A 19007-nucleotide genomic window follows, 5' to 3' on the forward strand; every position below is an offset into this window, starting at 1 on the left:
TGGGACGAGGGGCAAAAAGACGTGACTCTCTTGTCATATTTGACTTTTAGGGTTTCATGTGGCGAAGAAGAAAGGGCAAACAAGACATCACTCAACGGTGTTACAACGTGAAAATTAGTTCCAGGGTTGCACTTATTTTGAAAAGCAGCAAACTCGGCATCATTACTTCGACTTGATATTGTTCAACATGTTTACCTTAAGCAGCGGCGAAAAAATAAGCCAGTGGAGTCATAATAACTAGCATTCAATTAAAAGTGTCTACTATTTTGAACAAGTTATTGATTTTCGATTTAACTGTTGATTTCACCTGCCGGTTGGAATCGCTGGTCTCTGATTGGCTGATGGGGCAGGATCCTGGCCAATTACAGCGATCGTGCGCGGCAGGCCTCTTCCCCTAGCAACAAGGCAAAGAAAGCTGTGTTCGGAATCGTTTTCTCATTTCCTACGACCGAGGGCTGAAGGGTTTCGAAAAATGATCTAATTGCGATTCCTCCGAGTACTTTCATATGCTTTCAATACTTTCCATAACACTAGATGTGTTACACGCGTTGGTATCTAAATAAATACCTGTAAAAAGTACATTAGAAACTCATTTTTGCCACATAAAGTATGGCGGCAGCGTTGACGTACGGTTTCAGGCAGCATCTAGGTAAAATACGACTGTCTACGGCTGAGCCAACCACTACTGCGTTTACAACCGTCAAGCTTTTTTTCCCCCTTGGTCTTGGTAGTCGTTACTTCCTCGTTGCAACCTTTTGTAACGTAGAAATCAGCAGAAAATCCCAGATAGGTGAGATAACGTTTCATTAACACATAAATGAAACGTGCCGGACTTCGAGCTCGTGTCATAGTCAGTGGTGGAGACTGGAGAATGAGATAGTAACCAAGTAAATTTACTTGAGTACTTTACTGCACCAGGCACACTCCTCTTTATTAATACTCTCACTAGAACTCAAGTAAACAGATCTTAATTAAGTTTATTCGTGTGTTTGAGTGAAAAATTACAGTGGAAAAAAAATACGTCAACAATACTGACGGGCTTGTTTTCTCAAAATCATTTATCTTGTTTCTTAAAGTTCTATCATTTGTGGTAGTCGTCAATTCAGCGGGGATCTGACTCTTTTGTGCTTTGTACTGAAGGTTCGAAGGCAATTTCACGTGGCGATACTACACTGCACCACTTGTTACAGTTAATGTCATAAGACCAGTGGGCTATTGCCTCACTTGCAGCCAGTCAGTGCACAGAGAGAGGGTGGCATAGATTCCTTGCATAACTCTCCTACTTAATTCCTTGCAGAACATTAGCTCCACAGATGAAGATGTCCTACTCGGCCTCCACCGGACCATCCGTCCCCCTCAACACTGGGGCTCGAATGCCCCTTTTGGGGTTGGGTATGTATAAACTGTGCGGTAGCGAGGCAGTGCTCCAAGCTGTGGATGCGTCCCTGGCTGCAGGCTACCGGGCTTTCGACAGCGCCGCCGTGTATGGGAATGAAGCCGAGCTGGGTCGCGCCCTCAAGGAGCTCCTGCCGAAATACGGCTTGACCAGAGAAGATGTGTTCATCACCAGGTGTGTGTGTTGTTAACTGGGATATTGTGGTACTGGTTGCACAAGTATTCACTCTGTCCAGAGTTCAGATGTTCTGCTAGGGTTTTCTTGACATTTTTGTGGTCACATCTGACAGCACAAACCTTGGTCCTGTTGTGGGTAAATCCCAGTAAATGATGATGACGCGTTCCTTCTGCTCATTGCAGTAAACTGGGCCCCAAAGATCAGGGCGAAGGGGCCATGGAAGGAGCCCTCCACAGCCTGTCCAGCCTCGGGATGGAGTACATCGACCTCTATTTGATCCACTGGCCAGGGACTCGGGGCCTTGATGTGACTGACCACCGCAACCCAGGTGCGTAGATGGATTTGTGTACGACCTTCTTTTCAGTTCTTCTCAATAGCCAACTAAGGTGGTGCCAGCAGGCAACAGAGCTCAGAGTTGGGCCGCACTAGAGGAGCTGCACACTCAAGGGAAGCTCAAGGCCATCGGTGTGTCCAACTACACACCGGCACACATGAAGGAGCTCATGGGCAGTTGTAAGACCCGGCCCGCGGTGCTGCAAGTAAGTAGATGGACCATATGCATGAATTATTTATATATCTATCCCACAAAAATAGCATTTGTGTCTCGACATTGACGCCGGCCCCTCCGTCAGGTGGAATTCCACCCACTTGAATGCCAGGCCGCGTTGAGGAGCGTGTGCGAAGAGTTTGCCGTGTGCTTCCAGGCCTACACTTCCCTAGGGAGGGGCGAGCTCCTCACAGATCCGCAGGTGCTCCAAGTGGCTCAGACCTACCAGCGCACTCCCGCTCAGGTGAACATCTCAATTGAAAACAGGGGTTTCCTTTAAAAAAATAAGGACCATTCCAAATTAACGCAAACATGTAAGTTTCAACCAAATAGGGAGGGACATTTTTTTCAGAATTTACCAAAAAAATTGCACTATAACCTAGCTTTCTAGTGAACATCTTAATCCTAAAATGCACATTAATTGTGCTTAATTTAAGTACAACTGAAGAGTATTGAACATGAAAAGTTAAAATAATATATAAAATAAAAACAAGCTGTTGTATAGCAACAAGTGTGTTGGTAGCTTAGAAGTATGTATGAAACTGGTACCCCTTTCTCCTGATTTCCAAATTGTGGCGTAGGTCAGTAGTTGATGTGTTTACTGTTCCTTTCAGGTGCTTCTGCGCTGGGCGGTGCAGCAGGACGTCCCAGTGCTCCCCAAGTCGTCCACCCCCGAGCGGATCCGGGAGAACGCCAATATTTTTGACTTCACGCTGAGCGATGGCGACATGGGAAAACTGTCTGCTTTGGATCGAGGACACAAGTTTTGCTGGGATCCCTCCCAAGTGGTTTGATGGGACACCTATCAGTGACAGGATGTCAGTGGGGACTTAATTCACCCTTTTTAATAGCACCAATATCATGTCGCAATTACAATTAGAAACCATCAATACTATACAAAAAGCTATATTAACCTGTGCCTTGTACATTATATGGAGCAGTTCACAATTAATAGTTATCTCATAACATGATAAATAACGAGAAAAACTTTTGCTCAGACTAACCAATCAAATGTTCAACGTCAACTGTGAAAGGATAAATGTCACTTTTTGTCCTAAACATGATTTATTCAGCTTAGAAGATAAGAAGTTTCACAGCTGTAGAGAAAATGCATGTACAAATCTCCTTAAAAAACAATAAAAATATTCTCCACACAGATTCAAGTAATAACGTTGCAAAACTGCACATGCCCAAGTTTCTTTTTTCTTTTTTCTTTAAGTGTGGCTTGAGCATCATCATGTGTTGAACTTTAAGGCGGTACCGTGCAGTGTCGCGTTCACAACAAGTTGAAGGCATTTGACAATATTTAGTTGATGGTGTCGGCACCGTGTACACACGCTTAACGCAGCTCGTCAGTGTTGCCGTGACAGCAAAACGTTCGACGCTTGTTGTCCCTCAACACTTCATACATAATAGTCGCATCACATCTTAAAAAAAATAAATCAACATTTAAAAACCAGAACTCTTAAAAAAGGTCTTGCGGGGTTAAATATCATTTTCAGTCTATTCATAATCACACAATGGGACGATAATATTGAAACATGTGTTTGAATGATAAAAAAAAAGAAAGTGGGCCAACTAGATTGTCTTGATATCTTTCCATTTGGAGAATCTACAATAAAAGCATTCCAAGATAACAATCACACTGATTATCATTATTGTAATCGTCACAAGTCAAGGCATATTTTTCATGTGGCCATAAAAACAAAATCATATTTTGATCCAGTGTTAAATCATGTGAAGAGCGCTTGACGATATGAGATAAAATGGGCGTGTGCCCCAGCACCTGAAGGGCAAGTATAAATCTCTCCGGGTCACACAAAATGCAACGTCATGGAAGGCAGACACAATTGTGAAACACGACATGACGACACCACAAGACGCTCTGATCGTCGCCACTCCACAAGAATATTTACACCGCTAAAAGTCTGTTATAAATCTTTCAAAACATCTTATATTGATTTGTGCTTTTAAGTCACTCCCCCTCTCTGTAACCCTGACATTTGACCAAAGGTTCGATCGAGATTGTCTGTATACAAGATTGTTCTTTCCTTGTAGGATGTTTAAGATTGTTGAGTCAAGTCAGATCATCGGTACGAGTTGGACTTCAGGTCCACTGGAACGCTTGTGGGTGAAAAACAAACATCTACGCACCTCCCCAGTTCGTCTACTATATGTTGCATAGTGTTGGCGCGAGTCGACCGAGCCCCCTTGGTAAGACGACGTCTGTTAAATACACATCGGCTTTGTCAGGTTCACAAAATCGGATGAAAAGTAGTCAAAGAAAAGACCTGAGTCCGCATCAATGTGTCTCTTCACTCATTGCAGGCCAAAAGTCCGGCGGAGGAGGACCCCCGCCACCCCCCCAAGTCCCCCATCTCAGTCGGTGGCTACTCGGTACGATAAGCGTGGTTGTCGAGGTGGTTGTTCTCGCCCTCCGTCTCCTGGTGGCTGAAGAGGTAGCTCCACCAGGTTTTGGAGTGGTGGATTGACCTGGTTGAGCTGCTGGCGTTCTTAAACTTCAACTCCTGCACCCAAAAAGATGGACAATGTAAGAGTGGGTCACATATTTTCCAGAAATGTTGCAACGTTACGATAACGATAGGGGAAGTCGAGTCAAAAAATGTTCTTTATATGCTTTGTGCGGCCCCACTAGTCTAAACACATAATTCTGATTAATATTGCATTTGCGGAATATGTTCTCCATCTTAGGGGCCAGCCATTTTGTCACTTGCTATCGCCTGAAAATTATATCACAGTGCCTAAGGGCTCGGGCAACAACCAATCACGGCTCAGCTTGTGAATGTCACATGACCAAACTCAGCAAACTGGTGAGCCGTAAACTGGTCGTTACATGAGCAACTGTGATGTAATTTTCAGTTGACGGCAAGTTACAAAATTGCTGCCCTTGTGGGATGGATAAAAACAGGTCAATTTTTTCCGTCTTAATTCATATTCCACAAACACAACATTAATCAGATTACTCTAAAGATTTTTTTGTCATTTAACTTCTTAAATTCTCTCTAAAAAATGCACTATATTCCTTAAAAAACAAAAACAAACTTATTTTGTTCTAAACAAAATAGGACCCCCAAGTTAGAGTTGGCAGACTTCTTGATGTGGATCGATGCAAGCCGCTTCTCACCCCTTTGTCCAACAGGCTGTCGAACTCATCACTCATGCGCCGCAGCTGCCGGCCGTACTTTTTGGCGGCCCAAAGCGCCGGGGGGGCCGATTTGGAGCGTCCCCGGAACGGCGCTCCATCGCCGGGTGTGCCGGCCTCCTCGTCCGCTTTGGCCTGGAGCTCCTCGTCTCGGGACAACGCCGAAGCGTGGGACTCCGAGTTGAGCCGGATTCGGCCAGACGGCGCTAGATGGAGTGGGGCGTGTCATTAACGCTATCTGGGACTGCCTAGAGACACTTTGTTGGTATCTCGTTGGATCAGAGCCGGCCTCGGGCAAGGAATTAACAATCAACAAGGCCTAGAATAGTAGTTGAAGTTACATTTGGATTTGCAAATTAGTTTATTTCCTTATTTTGTTCCACTTTATTGTTGTTGCACAAAAAATATTTCACAAATGATAAAACACATGACTTACAGTATTTGTTTATTTAGTTACAGTATGCTACATGCTTGGGAAGCAACAAATTAGCACAAATTAACTTTATTTACAATTATTGATATTCACTAAAGTGAAGATCATGTTTGTAATTTCTCACAATAATTATCACCAAAGGAACAGATAACTATCATTATACAACATTTTTATACATCTCTGAAAGTGTGTTTTTTTTTTTTTTTTACAATCTCTTCTACACCATTCCTGAGAAATCACAATTTCCCATCACTACTGAGCTATTTTTAGTTGGTGACACAATTGCATGTGTGAATGTTGCATAAATCAACTCCAAGTCTGTTTTGTAATGAAACATTGCTGCAAAAAGTGTATAGTAGGTATGAATGATGATGATGATTAAAAAACACTGACATTTTGCTCTGAATGGGATTCTAACTCAGAAGGGTTTCCACTTTCCAGAAATAATGCAATGAATGAAGACCAGGACAAGCCGGGCTGAGCTAGTAAATAATATTGAGGCTGCTCAAGTGTTGTGGCGTGTTGACCAACCTGCCGTTCTGAGCTCCGGCAAGGTGAGGCGGAGGCCTTGGCGGAGGCACTGCTTCTTTTCCTTTTCAGCGGCTCCTTGGCCGTCGTCCCCTTCTTGTAGCTCCTCAGAGGGCTCGGACTCGCTGTCGGATATTCTGAAGTTTGCGGCCATTGTGACATCTGGGGAACAAGGAAAACAAAATGAGAAAGAGAGATTGGATGGTGGTAATAAAGCAATTGTAAAGTGGCAACAACAGCAGCAATGCGCCCAACAGTCGATGCTCTCGATTAGCCGGTCCAAAGATTGTTCTGACAACGAAGAGCACCTCGAAATGTGTTGTTACAAGTTCATTCGACAGCAAACGCGCCCTTAAACGCCGACTCGTTCTCCGGGAGTGAACAAAAGAAAGTTGCGACTGGGCGGAAGCTGCCGCGGGCCGACTTGCAAGAAGCCAAACAAGCCAGCGCGGCGCTTTTCCTCACCGGTTTCTTTGTTGGCGATGAGGTGAGTGGGCCCAAAGTCAAAGTGTGGCTTCGAACGAGCAGCTGTCGTCGTCTTGGTCGTCGTCTTCTTGGTCGTGGTCGTTGTTGTTGTTGCTGCGATCTCTCTCTTTTTTTCGTTCCCCAGTCCAATTCTGGAAGCCGCGCGCTCAGCCAATGGTCGCCCTATGACGTCACTGTTGCGAGCGAGGACTGGACTGGGCTGTGGTTTTTGTTTGTTTCTCGCCGATTGGTACAGTCCCATTTTTAACATCTAAATCGACTTGGAAATTTTTTTGTGTCAAACCCCACGTAAGATGAGGAAATAAATGACAGTGTGTTTGTTTACTGCGTTTCGAGTGTGTGCTGCGCAGCGCAACGATTTCTGTCGTAGTACCAACACTGACCTGTGAGGGGCAGCACGGTTCCACAAGTCATATTACACATTAATTTAATACTAATAAGGAAAATAAGAATTCTGATGTAGTTATAGTAGGAGTCGTTGGCATAAGACAGAGGTGTTTGGCAAGTTGTTTTGAGCATTTATTTGATATACTTGATATCCATCTTAAGGTCCATGAACTAAGTACACTGTCCTCACTAGAGGGGGGCAGATGTAGTAGTGCACAGCTTTATATGATGTTGGAAAACGCGTGTTAATATTAAAATTTGAGCACTCGATGAATGCTTGTCCAAAGTCATGAATGTGAAAACAGGAAAACATTCGCAAATGTGTTTTTGTCGTACTGAGTAATCTGGCCAGCAGGTGGCATTGCAGGGCTGTTTTTTTTTTCTGGGGTGAAAGCTGCCACCTTTAACAAATATATATATAACCCCCTGCCAGCCTTTCGCCGTGCCAAGTAAAAGTGGTCGTGATGGGTCAAGCATGTAATTCCGTGAATTCATAGTTAGATCCTCTGTTGTGCTTCATCCACTTCCGTCATCTTCGCAGTTGTGCGTCAACTTCTGATTCCCCGTTTTCCTCTTTGGAGTCGTTTGAATGTCTAAGCTCAGACAAATGTGTAAAGTCCATACAGCAGTGCACAAGGCTCTATTTTGGGAGGGATTAAAAGGAATAATGCATGGAAGATTTCGTTTTGGTCGGATTTGGGTGTCAAATGAGAGGAATAGAATCATCATCCATTTAAATGCGCAATCACACACGTGTTATTTTGGAACACTCGAAGCAGTGAGAGTGATGGGCAGGAGTATTTTCTCGTGCGCACAGGAAGTGTGTGCGTGTGCGTGTGTTTTTGTTAAGTCCTCTGCTTTTTAATCTGACTGAGCCATACAATTACTATCCATTTATATCCCCCTGTGCCAACCTCGCCCTGCCCCTCATCTGGTGTGTTATATTTGGAAGCGCACACACAAGCAGGCGTATGTGCGTCAAACCGCCACCCGAGCCGCATGTTCTTGCATACAGAAAACCGTTTGAGCATTTATTCACCATCCATGTACTAGAACGCTCTTTATCTTAACTCGTAAGACAAATCAGCACGCTTGTAGTAGAACAACTGTCTCACAAATGTTTTTTTCTATGACTGTATGACATTTGTTGTGCACTAGTCTACTAGCCATCTACATTTTACTTGTGAGTCAAAACTGCATGCTAGTAGCGCTGCTAGTGAAGAGCCAGATGTTACTGTGTAGAATTTTATCTTGCCACTAGAGGTGCTAGTTCAGTTTTTCTCACATGCAGCATTCTACTTAGGCACAGAAATGTGATTATTTTTTTGCAAAAATGTTACTAACTAGTGCGCCCTAGTCTTTCTACTAGTGTGCTGAATTGCTGAAGAGCGTACTAGTAGGCTACTTGGACCTTAAGCTGGATGCTCGCGCAGTTATTTCATGTGGTTATGGGAAAAACATACTAGTATGACCTAGTCCTTCTACTAGTGAGCAAATAAAACATATTAGTACATGAACAATTGAATGCACTAGTAGGATTAAATGCTCAAATGACTTGCTATACACTAGTAAAGCAATGTTACTAGAGAGGCAAAACAATGCAACTTTTGACATATGCACGGTATGAGAAGTACTACAAGTGGCATTAGAAAATTCTACTTGTATTTGATATTGGTACTAGTGGTACATAGTTGTCATGTCACTAGTAATGTGTAGAAATGTCACACAGTTAGTGATGGGCGAGTAACGGGCCGATACCCAGCCTTATTTCAAGGTATGGGTACTCTCGACAGCAGCACTATCGACTGCTCCCTTGTGGCCATTTTATGATCAGAAGCTAGAAATTAGAATTTAGAAAAATTGAAAATTGCCATAAATTTAAAGACATTTTAGGGATATTTTAAGATATATAGGACTTTCTTTAAAAAGATCCGTCATTGTTTTTTTGGGGAAACTTATGTATCAATGAACTAGTGGTATCGGTGTCAGTGACTATTCAAGAGTTGAGTAGCTGTATCGGTGTTGTCTGGGAAAAAAAAAGTGATATCTAACATACTTACACACCATAATAGAAAGCAGAATAGGAAAAGCTATTACTAGCATAGACTAGTGTGTGAATTGTCTTACTACTAGGTAGGACAAGGAACAAACTAGTTCCCAGACCTTCAACTTGGTATCGAGTAAATGCTGAAAGGGCTTTGCACACGCCGGTGGTGTTTGTTCCTTCTTCAAGAATGCTCTTTGAATTGAAGAAGACACTTTGAAATGATTTGACGGCAGCGGCAGAGAACAAGCGCAAGTTGGCGTGAAAAGAAAGCACGCTCGCCCCCCCCGGACCCCCCTGAAGGTGCCCAGCGTTTCAGGAAGTGAACCAACGGCAGACAGATGAAAAAGTTAAGCGAGTGAGAGGGAGAGAGAGGAGTACAAACAGACGGGCTCCAAGCCTTTCATCGCTACATGCTCATTACGGGCGGCCGCTCCCTTGCCGTACGACTGCGTGATCACAAGGTTGACATATGGCAGCCTTCTAATTCAGTCTGCCCCACCCGCAACGCCGCAAAAGCTTTGCCTTCACAGATGATGTTTCTGGATGTTTTATACATACAAATGTGGGACTTTTTAGGGGAACGGACACACTCTGGCCAACTCAGTTGCATCCATAAGTGATGGGTTAACCGTTTGCAGGCATTTTCAGCTGACTCGGAATGATACGTTATTTGGATTTTTAAGGAAGGAATGGCTACACAAAATATATGCCTGGTATGAACAAGCATATTTTGTCTGTATTTGTTTAAGAGATTGAATCTTGATTTCCATTTGTGCAGTTCCAGCACCCTCTGGTTGTTACTTTATTAGCGCAGGTTAATTTTAATTAGACATGTTTCAGTCATCTACATTTAAGATCCACGCTAATTGGCAGATAACGAGGAAGTAACACTCCTATTTCTTTGTCAATGTTGTGTACAAAAACGCAATATTGTGCTTTTTCTTTTAACTTTTTTTTTTACACAGTTTTGTTAATTAAAAAAATATTGGCAACCTACCCAAAATATCCAGATAATTATTGTATCATCAGGTTCATATCGATATAATATCGTATTGTGATGTTTGTATATTTTTACATCACTATTTGTAACATGAATTTCATACAAATGTTATTGTAAGGACTTTATGTACAAAATACTAAATTATAGTAAAGTGTAATAAATGTTGTTTTAATAACATTAAAAAAAATCTACTTAGATCAAACAGATTATTAAAATTGTACAAACTTTGAAATTGTTTGGTACACTCTCACTCTCTGGGTCAAAAATGGGTCAAAAATGGACCGATACTCTACTTGGGTCAATTTAACCCAAATTTCAGTCAAGAAATGGGTCTTTTAGTGTAAAACAATGCATAAATATTGCTCATATCCTTTACTTGGGTGAAAGAATTGGGTCATTTTGTATAAAACAACCCAGAAAGTTGGGTCAAATTGACCCATAAAGGGGATTGGTCCATTTTTTATCCACAATTGGGTTACTTTTGACCCAACTGTTTTTAGAGTGTATGATAGTAGAACAGCACTTCATTTCCCAGAATACCTTGCTTTATCCAAGTCTTTAAAATGGCCAAACCAAACATTTTGGATTTTTTTTTTTGGAGCACACAGTCTCGTTGTCACTGATATGTGATGCAAATGAGTTTATAATTACATTGACTCCAATTTTACTTGCTCTAATTCAATTTGACATGTTGTGGGGTGGAGTCAATTCCAATTCATCCATTGAATTTAATTTAAATCCGAAATTCTGAATTTGAAAAAAATTCTCAGTTTTGAGAGGTTTGACCCAAACAATTCAGTCCGACTTTGACAGCAGCTGGGTGAGCGAATGTTGCATGTGTACATTTCGCTGCCTCTGCCAAGCGGAGCGTGCACGTCCTCCATACTGCTTCAAGATTTTATTTGTTGCTTTTTTGACAGTGACGGGGGGGTCGGAGTCCGACGTTAGCGGCGTCCAAAAAAACAAAAGCGGATGAGAAGCCATGCGATGTGCATTAAGTTGATTTGCTCTCCTCATTTCCTTGCTTCCATCTCCGAGCGTCCTCGTTACTCTCGCATCACTCTTCTTCCATCTCATATTCATCATTATCCTCTTTTTCCCGTTCCTTCCCCCCCCCCTGGTGTATCTGAGATGCTGACTGAACTAGTTCAGGCAGAATGTGACGCCGTCACGGCTCGTGTTTAATTGATGTTGTTTGATAGGAACAAGCTGCTTCAGTCGCATGGAAGCACAGCGGAGCTTAACCGCGAGCGAGAGCCGGCCAATACAAGCCAACGATTCTGTTCTCCCACTCAAAGTCCGCAAACCTGCGAAAGGTTTCCTTACGTTGTAGCAAGCCACGTTCCAGACACTACCTCTTGCATAAGCCTTTTTGTTATGTTTCTTTGAATTTATAAATCATGCCAGCGTTTGTTATGCTCCTTTAGGCCTATTGCATTATTCAGCTGAATTGAGGTCAGACCATTTTTTTTCTCATCATCCCAACGCGCCCTTTTGTCACGTTGGCACAGTCGGGGCGTCAAATTGGCATGTTGCGACACTACACAAGATGTGGGGTAATGTTTACAGGTGTGTGCGCGTGCGCGTGTGTGTGTGTAAGAGAGAGAAATATGAATCATAGTGAAAGGTCAGAATTGCGCTAGGTGAGAAGAAACTGAGTGATGAGTTGCACTTTGGCACATTTTCCTTAGAACTTCTTCCTTGGCCTCACCAATGGTCCACATTTTATTTGGCTCATCTTGGCTTATGAGTTTAATTCTTGAGAGGACTTTTGTTTTGCAAAATGAAATGCTTTGGTTGAACTTTTTGGTGTTTAAATATGCAGTGTTTGATTGTCTTTTATTTTCTGTGTCAAGTTTTAAGAAAACCTCAACTGGGAGTTAAAAAAACAGATTCAAGCAAGCATGCTTTGTCTCCTTTTTGGAGATCTGTGCAAGCAAGTGAGTCGTTCCGTTTTCTCAAAGAAGATAAAACTGACGCAGTGACTGAAGTTTGGATGTAAACGAACAACTGTAGTTTTTTTTAATAACCCCAGGTTCACTGTATACATTAGATTTCATAAAGTAAATTTTACTCTAAAAAAAACTATTCAGTCCCAGTCTAAACTAGACTAAACTTCACACTTGGAAGAGAGTAAATCATTTTTTTTTTAAATCACTCAAGGGTTGAGGAACGATCACAGAACCTTCAGGTTCTGAGATGGCCAATCAACCCACTGAGCTATGCTGGTCTTATTGTGTGTCAATATAATGCTGGTGTTAGGTGGAGTCCTCATACCTCCGACCATTTTCGGTCTCCTTTTGGACACACCAACAATGTTATCCAACAGTGGACGTGGCATAGCTCAAGTGATAGAGTGACCATCTTCCATGCTGAAGGTTGTGGGATTGTTCCTGAACCTTTGATTGATTATTTTATTTTTTAAATTATGCATAATATTTTACTCTCTTCCGAGTGTAACGTTTACTCTGTTTAGACTGGGCCCGATTAGAGTCTTTTTCAGAGTAAAATTTACTCTATTAAGTAAAAAAAATAAAAATAAAATAATTTACTGTGATACATGCAACATTCCTGATTGGGTGGGCCCTCAATGGTTTCTTCCTTTTGTTATACTGACAGCAATTATCATTGAGTTGACATGATGGATGATGGCTGGATGGAGGGGGGGGGGGGGGGGGGTCCACACAATGGTCGTCCTTGATGTGAATGTGCCAATTTGTGTCAGTGTGTTGAGCATATACGTACACTGGATGTGCACAACTAACAATCCGCTCTGATAGCAAGACGGGGTGCTAATGAACATATTGCCAGATGCTTTGATTCAATTGTGTGGTTGTTAGCGCCATAATGTCCTCAAGTGGATGGGAAACGATCATCCCGGGAGTGAGGGAACATTCCGGCTGTGTTTGTGGAGGAGATGTGAGGCAAAGCCTATCCTCGACGTGGCTTACAAGTTGGTGGCGCGCAACTAACGAGGCTGGCGAATAACCAGGAGTCGACAAACGAGGCGCCGGGGGCTAAATTGTGAATGGTTGGTTGTAAGCTTTTTAAATAAATGGAAGCTAGTTTGTGTGTGTTTTGCATTTTAGAGTTAACCTTGGAGTGGAATGTACATACAGTATGTTAATATTGCATGAATTCGTAAACATGGAAGCCCCAGAGTTACACCAGCGCACATCTTTATAGTTCAGCAGTGGAGAGACCCCACGGGAGTGTTTTGTTTGGCGATTTTATGGAGGAGGCCGAGGGGGAGGGGTGGCTGTTCAAGTTGTGGGAGAAAACCTCCCCAAGGAAGATGGTGGGTGGTACAGTATCATTATCCCCGCCAAATATTCGCTCACCTTTTACTGCGACAAAGAGAGCAGAATCCAGTTATTATGTTTTGTTATTGCACTCATTAAAAACATTAGTTGGTGGATGATGATGATGATGATGACGAGCTTTGAAAAAACTAGCACATCCTTTCCCTCCTAAATAAGAAAAAAAGCGTGCTAGTCATTTGCATTTTAATGTTACAAGCGCCACCTTCCAAAAGGGTGTAAGTTTGTGTGCGATGTTGTCAAACAAGTGCTACTCTCTTTTCTCCCCTTTTCAGATGTGTGTTTGACCTTTGGGCTATTTCTGCATAATGAGCTATAGTTAATATGCAATATGTTTATGATTGCTGTTGTATTTGGTGCTGGCGTAGAAATGCACATAGAGGTCAAAATATCCTTTTGTGGCTTATACGCTATCCGACATAAACAACAAGCGTACAATAGCCTTCATGTTGGAATTAAGGTAATTCATATGACTTTTTTTTCAGTGAGGGTTGAGCAGTAAAGCACTAGAGAGAGAGAGAGAGAGAGAGAGAGAGAGAGAGAGAGAGAGAGAGAGAGAGAGAGAGAGAGAGAGAGAGAGAAGCGCGCATGCTCAGTCGCTGCCGCCGGCGGAGGTAGAGAAGGAAGAGAGGAAGAGCGCAGCGGCGCATTGAGTCGCTGAAGGGTGGGATGATCACGCGCGGGGAGGATGAGCCACTGACCAAGTCGGACGCCGTCTAACACGGTGAGCTACTGCTGCTGCTGCCCGCACTGTTTCCAGCAGATAGGAGACTGTGCGCGGGCGTCTTTCGGAGACAAGGAAAACAATGCGAGAGTCAAAATCGATGCAGCTTGAGGGTGGCACGCTGGTTGTCCACGGGGGACACGTCAAACGTGCGTAAAAATCCCCCGAACGGCAATAGAGGGTGTGCTCCAGGGGCCAAAGGCTGAGTGGTGGCGACTGAGGTAGTGGCGAGAGGTGGGGACCATGAACGCACCCTAAAGAGCTGCCACGGAACTGATTTATACGATTACGATCTTTTTTTTTTTTGAGTGTTGGTGAATATTTTGTTATCAAGATGATGTTTTGTTTTTTGTTCTTTTGTATTGGTCATCATATTACTGGTGGTGCAGCAGCGATTGAAGCTGCCAGCGGTGTCAAATGGTATAGCTGACCAAAAATGTAAATCATTTGAAATACAGGATTTTATTTTCTTCCAACATGGGGGGGGGGGGGGGGGGGGTACTGATTGGATATAATATAAATAAGCACATTCGTGTGATGGTGTGCCTTTAGGGGGTGTGGCTTAGTGAGTGAGGTCAGGAATGTGAACACCTCCATGTTACTTGCGAGTGTTTTCATTATTTGGATCGAAGATAGATGGCTGATGACAACAATGACATCTTAAAGGCACCCTGGGGAGTTTTGCTGATGACTGTGGACCTTTGGGTGATGGTGATAATCAGTGCAGTGCATGTTACACGCTTGTCATGACGAAGATGACGACCAAAAATGAATGGCAGCATTCAGCCGCGATGACGTTTTCAAGCGGGCTAAATAATTCAAGCCAAGACATGTCACCCACTGAATTATTAAGGGCGCACAAGCTGTCGAAAAAAGGCTGCAACCTCATTTGCATAATTTTAAGCTTACTTCAGCAACATCAGTTTTTGGTGGACTTGTTGAAAATGATTGAAACCCGCATGATTCGGATCCAACATCAGGAACACTGAGGATGAGCAGGGATGATTTGAGAGTGTTTTCTGCCAGCATCCCAATTGCGTGACGTGAAAAACACTTTTGGAGACAACTCGAAAGAACATTGATTATTCAGAGTGGAGATATTTGAAGTTGCTGTTCATCCACGTGATGATTTGCTCTCCCAAATGTATTGAATGGAACAAAAACATTTGCCGGGGCTTTGCACGTAATTATTTCTCCTGAGTGCCACCAGGAGTTACTTGGTAAACAAACGTCTGAATGTAATCCCAGGAACATCAATGTTGACTTTTGTCGCACGGGCGTTAGGCACGCATTGAAGACGTCCGCGTGTGAGCTTTTGCTGCCGAACGGACCGAGGGCATCCGCAACTAATCCATTAACGGCTCCAACCACAAGCGGGAAGGCGGTCAGTCTCATCTCGGCCTCTATTCTGGTGCGCGCTAATCTGGTTATGTGTATCACCGCTTCCTCGACGCTCTTGTCAACTTAGTCCATCTGGTCCAATGGCTGAGGGGGGACGGCCCCTTGGTCATAATCCTCCTTTCCGCCACACTCATAGTGGGAGGGGGAAACTCATGTATTGTGTTTAGGGAGTGTTTTTCGTTGTATTTAGTTTCGAAACACATTGAAATCGATCCCAATTAGTTTGTTTCTCCCGACTAGTTGAAGTGAAAACAGAGTTAACAATTGGATACATAACACCAAATAGTTGTTTCGTCTCATCCGACAAATAACCCCCGGGTTAACGGAAATTGTCATAGGTGTTGAATCTACTGTACAAAGCCACAAAAAGATGGCTTAAAAATCTGTGTCACTGATAAAAAATAGACATGAAAAACCATGAAGACATGAAGCGGGAGCGCAACCTCAGTGATGAACGAATGAGTCATTACGAGCCTGCGGTGCTGAATGCAGCCCGCACTCCGAGTGCTGACCTGCGAGCTACCAAACATCCAAAGTGAGCCTTTTGGGCTTAGGGAGTCATACGGCCCTTGTCATAAATCTCCTTTGACTGACCTCATCAAAAAATAAATACAGACGCACGCATTCTTTACTTCTCAGTCAATCTGAACGGCAAAATTCAGGCCAATCATTTTGTGGCAGTTCACAATTTGCCGGCCTGGTTGACATTTGCGTTGCTCAACTGCGACATGACAGTTGAGGAATGGCCGCGTTTGTGGTGGGTCCTTGTGATTGCGAACTGGAAGAGGTAGCGTAGAACAGATGGAGCACTTGTTGCCGGAGTGCCTGCTGACTTGCAAGTGGCCTCTTTCCTCTCCTCCTTCGACCTTGACACCCTGTCATTTGTCCTCTCCACCCAGCTTGTGCGGCTTGTACTCTGGCGCTGGGGCATCTGCCACGAGAGCAACTCCACTTTGGGTGGAACATGGAAAAGAGAAAAAAAAATAAGTAGAAGAGAATCGCTACAAATAGAAGCTTGAACATTTGTTTGCCGTTAAATGAAAGAGCCACTGCCAAGGCTCAAATGAGGTCAAGTTCCATGCTGATGTGGAATTTTTTTGTGCTTGTTTGGATTTCAAAGCTGCTGATCTTGTATATACTTTGGAAGGAAACATTTTCTGGTTGGAAAAGCCTGATCAAATTCCAAATGCATGTAGTTAGTTTAACCGTGTTTGATAAAAGTAGTGATTTGCTGCCATCTTCTGGCAATTTGGTGTCAAGGAACTATGTTAAAGCTAATTGAGGAGATTCATTCATAACCAAATGACGCTTTACCGCCATCTTGTGGCATCTTGGTGGAAGGAACTATGTTGAAGTGAACTGAGGAGAATCAACTAGACTCTCTTTGCTGCCATCTTGTGGCATTGTAGTAATTTTTCGTCTTTACAATTATCATACAGTGCAAATACTAATAATGCTTTATAGCAGGGATGGGCTTACATGTATTTTCTGCATATTTTGGACAACATTTTTTAAATGTTATTAAGGTACTATGTTTGTCTTCCATATCATTGCAAATCCGCAAATAATTATTAGGCCTACTCACATTGTAGTATCGGGCTGTATAAGTCAGTGTAAGTGTGACTAAGCCATGTCTGCCACCTAGTGGTAAATGGTGATATTACAAATTAAAACTACAGTTGACCCTTGCATATTCTCAAATTTGTTTTCCTTTTTGTTCAATATTGTTTTAAATATTTATTTATTTCCAGTTTTTCCATGATTTTCTTCCCCCTCCCCCCCCTTTAAAAAAAATAGAAAACGTGCATTGAATATTCATCAGTTTTCTGAAGATTTTTTGTAGTTTTGTATCTGCTGTACAGCTACACGTTATATTCACATTTTCATCCACATAAACCAATAGTGACTGAATAGGAGCATCACAAAATTTCCATTTTGTTGTATGACTCAATTGCCCGCAAACAAACTTCCTCTTGTTCCTCCTGCGTTTTTTTTTCTTCCCGAGCCTCCAGCTCGTCCATCCCGCTCGCATTCCCGTATTTCGCCCTGTCTGTAACCATGGCGTCCTCGCCTTCCTCCTTCTTCCTTCTGCCGTCCACTCCTCATCCTCAGTCTGCCTCCTCGCTTGCTTTGGTCTCGTCCCGGCTGCTTTGCGCTCGCCTTCATTATTCATTTGGCTGTAATCTGTCACTGCAGCGCAAACCTGCCTTACATAATCTGATAATCATGCACACACACGTGTGTGATTGTTTGGGCCTGATTATGAGGATCATGAACGATTGACCGATCGTCAGGAGAAATATCGCGGAGGAAGTGAGGCGGCGGCAGATGATGAATACCCATAATCCCTCTCAGCTTCTTGATTTTCTCCCTTGTTGAAACGCCACAGCCATTGCGGCCTTTTCGTTATTAGGGTTAAGTATTTCTCTCATGATTCCTCTTGTCAGATCGCCAAGACCTCAGTGTTTCGGTGTCGGGGCGACAAAACAAAAAGCTACTCAATCTTCCTCTCGCAATGTAATGGCCTTCCTGTAAAAGGCGCTTCCTGCGAGTCTCCGTGAGATACGCACGCTGTGCCCAGTTATTTGTTTGCCGCAGAAAGCTGGGAGCAAATTAAAGTCTCCATTTAGGAAAATACCAAAAATGGCCCTTCATTACATTGTGCTACTGTGAACCTCCGCTATATTACAGCAAGAAGTATGTAGCATGTTATGGAATCCAAGAGAAGGTTAAACACAACACTATATTATGTTGAGCACAGTTTTGTCTTGTGAATAAAAACAATCTCCAATATGTTTACACACACACACACGCACACACATGCACGCACGCACACACACACAAACAATCTGAGCAGCAGTTGATTATTGAAGGCGTCTTTGCTAACTTGAAGCGAGCGAGTGTGAACTTTCGGTGACGGTTGCCAGACATTGACCCAGAAGCACTTGAAAGTGCCGCTGAAGCTGGAAGGAGGATAAATCATTCGGGGACACGGATGATGGGAAACATGGCCAAAGGAGGAGATAGTGGGAAGGAGGAAGGTCTTCAAATAAGTTACAGTGGAACTCAATTTACTAAAACCATTTTCCCATTTGAAATGAAGTGAAATTCCAAAGCAGCAAAATCCACGTTTTTCTCCAGTTGGCGGCCATTTTGTCACTTGCTGTCAAGTGGAAATGACATCACAGTTGCTTAGGGCTCAGGTAACGACCAATCACGACCTTGATGTGAATGTCTCATGACCAAACTCAGAAATTAAGTAAGCCTTGATTGGCTGATACAGGAGCCATTAGGCATTTTGATGTCAACAGCAAGTGACAAAATGGCTGCCCCCTGAGTTTGCTAAAGTGGTTTTGCTGCTTATCTCATATTACACAAACGCAATATTAATCAGAATA

General features: G+C 43.1%; 3 protein-coding genes across 4 annotated transcripts in view; 2 read left to right on the forward strand and 1 right to left on the reverse strand.

The window, feature by feature from the left end:
* Positions 1–234: 234 nt before the first annotated feature.
* On the forward strand, positions 235–3760 carry LOC147159989 (uncharacterized). Of its 2 annotated transcripts, XM_086060027.1 has the most exons (7): positions 235–790; positions 1298–1392; positions 1456–1570; positions 1756–1901; positions 1973–2112; positions 2206–2364; positions 2735–3760. In XM_086060027.1, the coding sequence occupies exons 2-7, from the start codon at positions 1314–1316 to the stop codon at positions 2912–2914; spliced, it is 819 nt and encodes a 272-aa protein (XP_085916153.1). In that variant the 5' UTR covers positions 235–790; positions 1298–1313; the 3' UTR covers positions 2915–3760. The 2 variants fall into 2 exon arrangements, with proteins under 2 accessions (XP_085916153.1, XP_085916152.1); XM_086060026.1 differs by having other exon boundaries at positions 245–790; positions 1298–1570.
* Positions 3016–6984, reverse strand: LOC147159990 (uncharacterized). The gene is made up of 4 exons (XM_086060028.1): positions 6710–6984; positions 6248–6406; positions 5266–5489; positions 3016–4648 (listed from the first exon to the last, which is right to left on the reverse strand). Exons 1-4 carry the CDS (start codon positions 6978–6980, stop codon positions 4511–4513), a joined length of 792 nt encoding a protein of 263 aa, XP_085916154.1. The 5' UTR covers positions 6981–6984; the 3' UTR covers positions 3016–4510.
* A 7080-nt stretch (positions 6985–14064) lies between these two features.
* LOC147159991 (sodium/calcium exchanger 1-like) overlaps positions 14065–19007 on the forward strand; it is a 31534-nt gene continuing 26591 nt past the window's right edge. The window contains exon 1 of the mRNA XM_086058405.1: positions 14065–14208. The gene's annotated coding sequence lies outside the window, so the exon portion shown is untranslated. The remainder of the gene's footprint in view (positions 14209–19007) is intronic.

The sequence above is a fragment of the Leptonotus elevatus genome, chromosome 17 (genome assembly GCF_054856555.1).
Source record: "Leptonotus elevatus isolate MCC_2025b chromosome 17, RoL_Lele_1.0, whole genome shotgun sequence".
Classification (NCBI taxonomy): domain Eukaryota; kingdom Metazoa; phylum Chordata; class Actinopteri; order Syngnathiformes; family Syngnathidae; genus Leptonotus; species Leptonotus elevatus.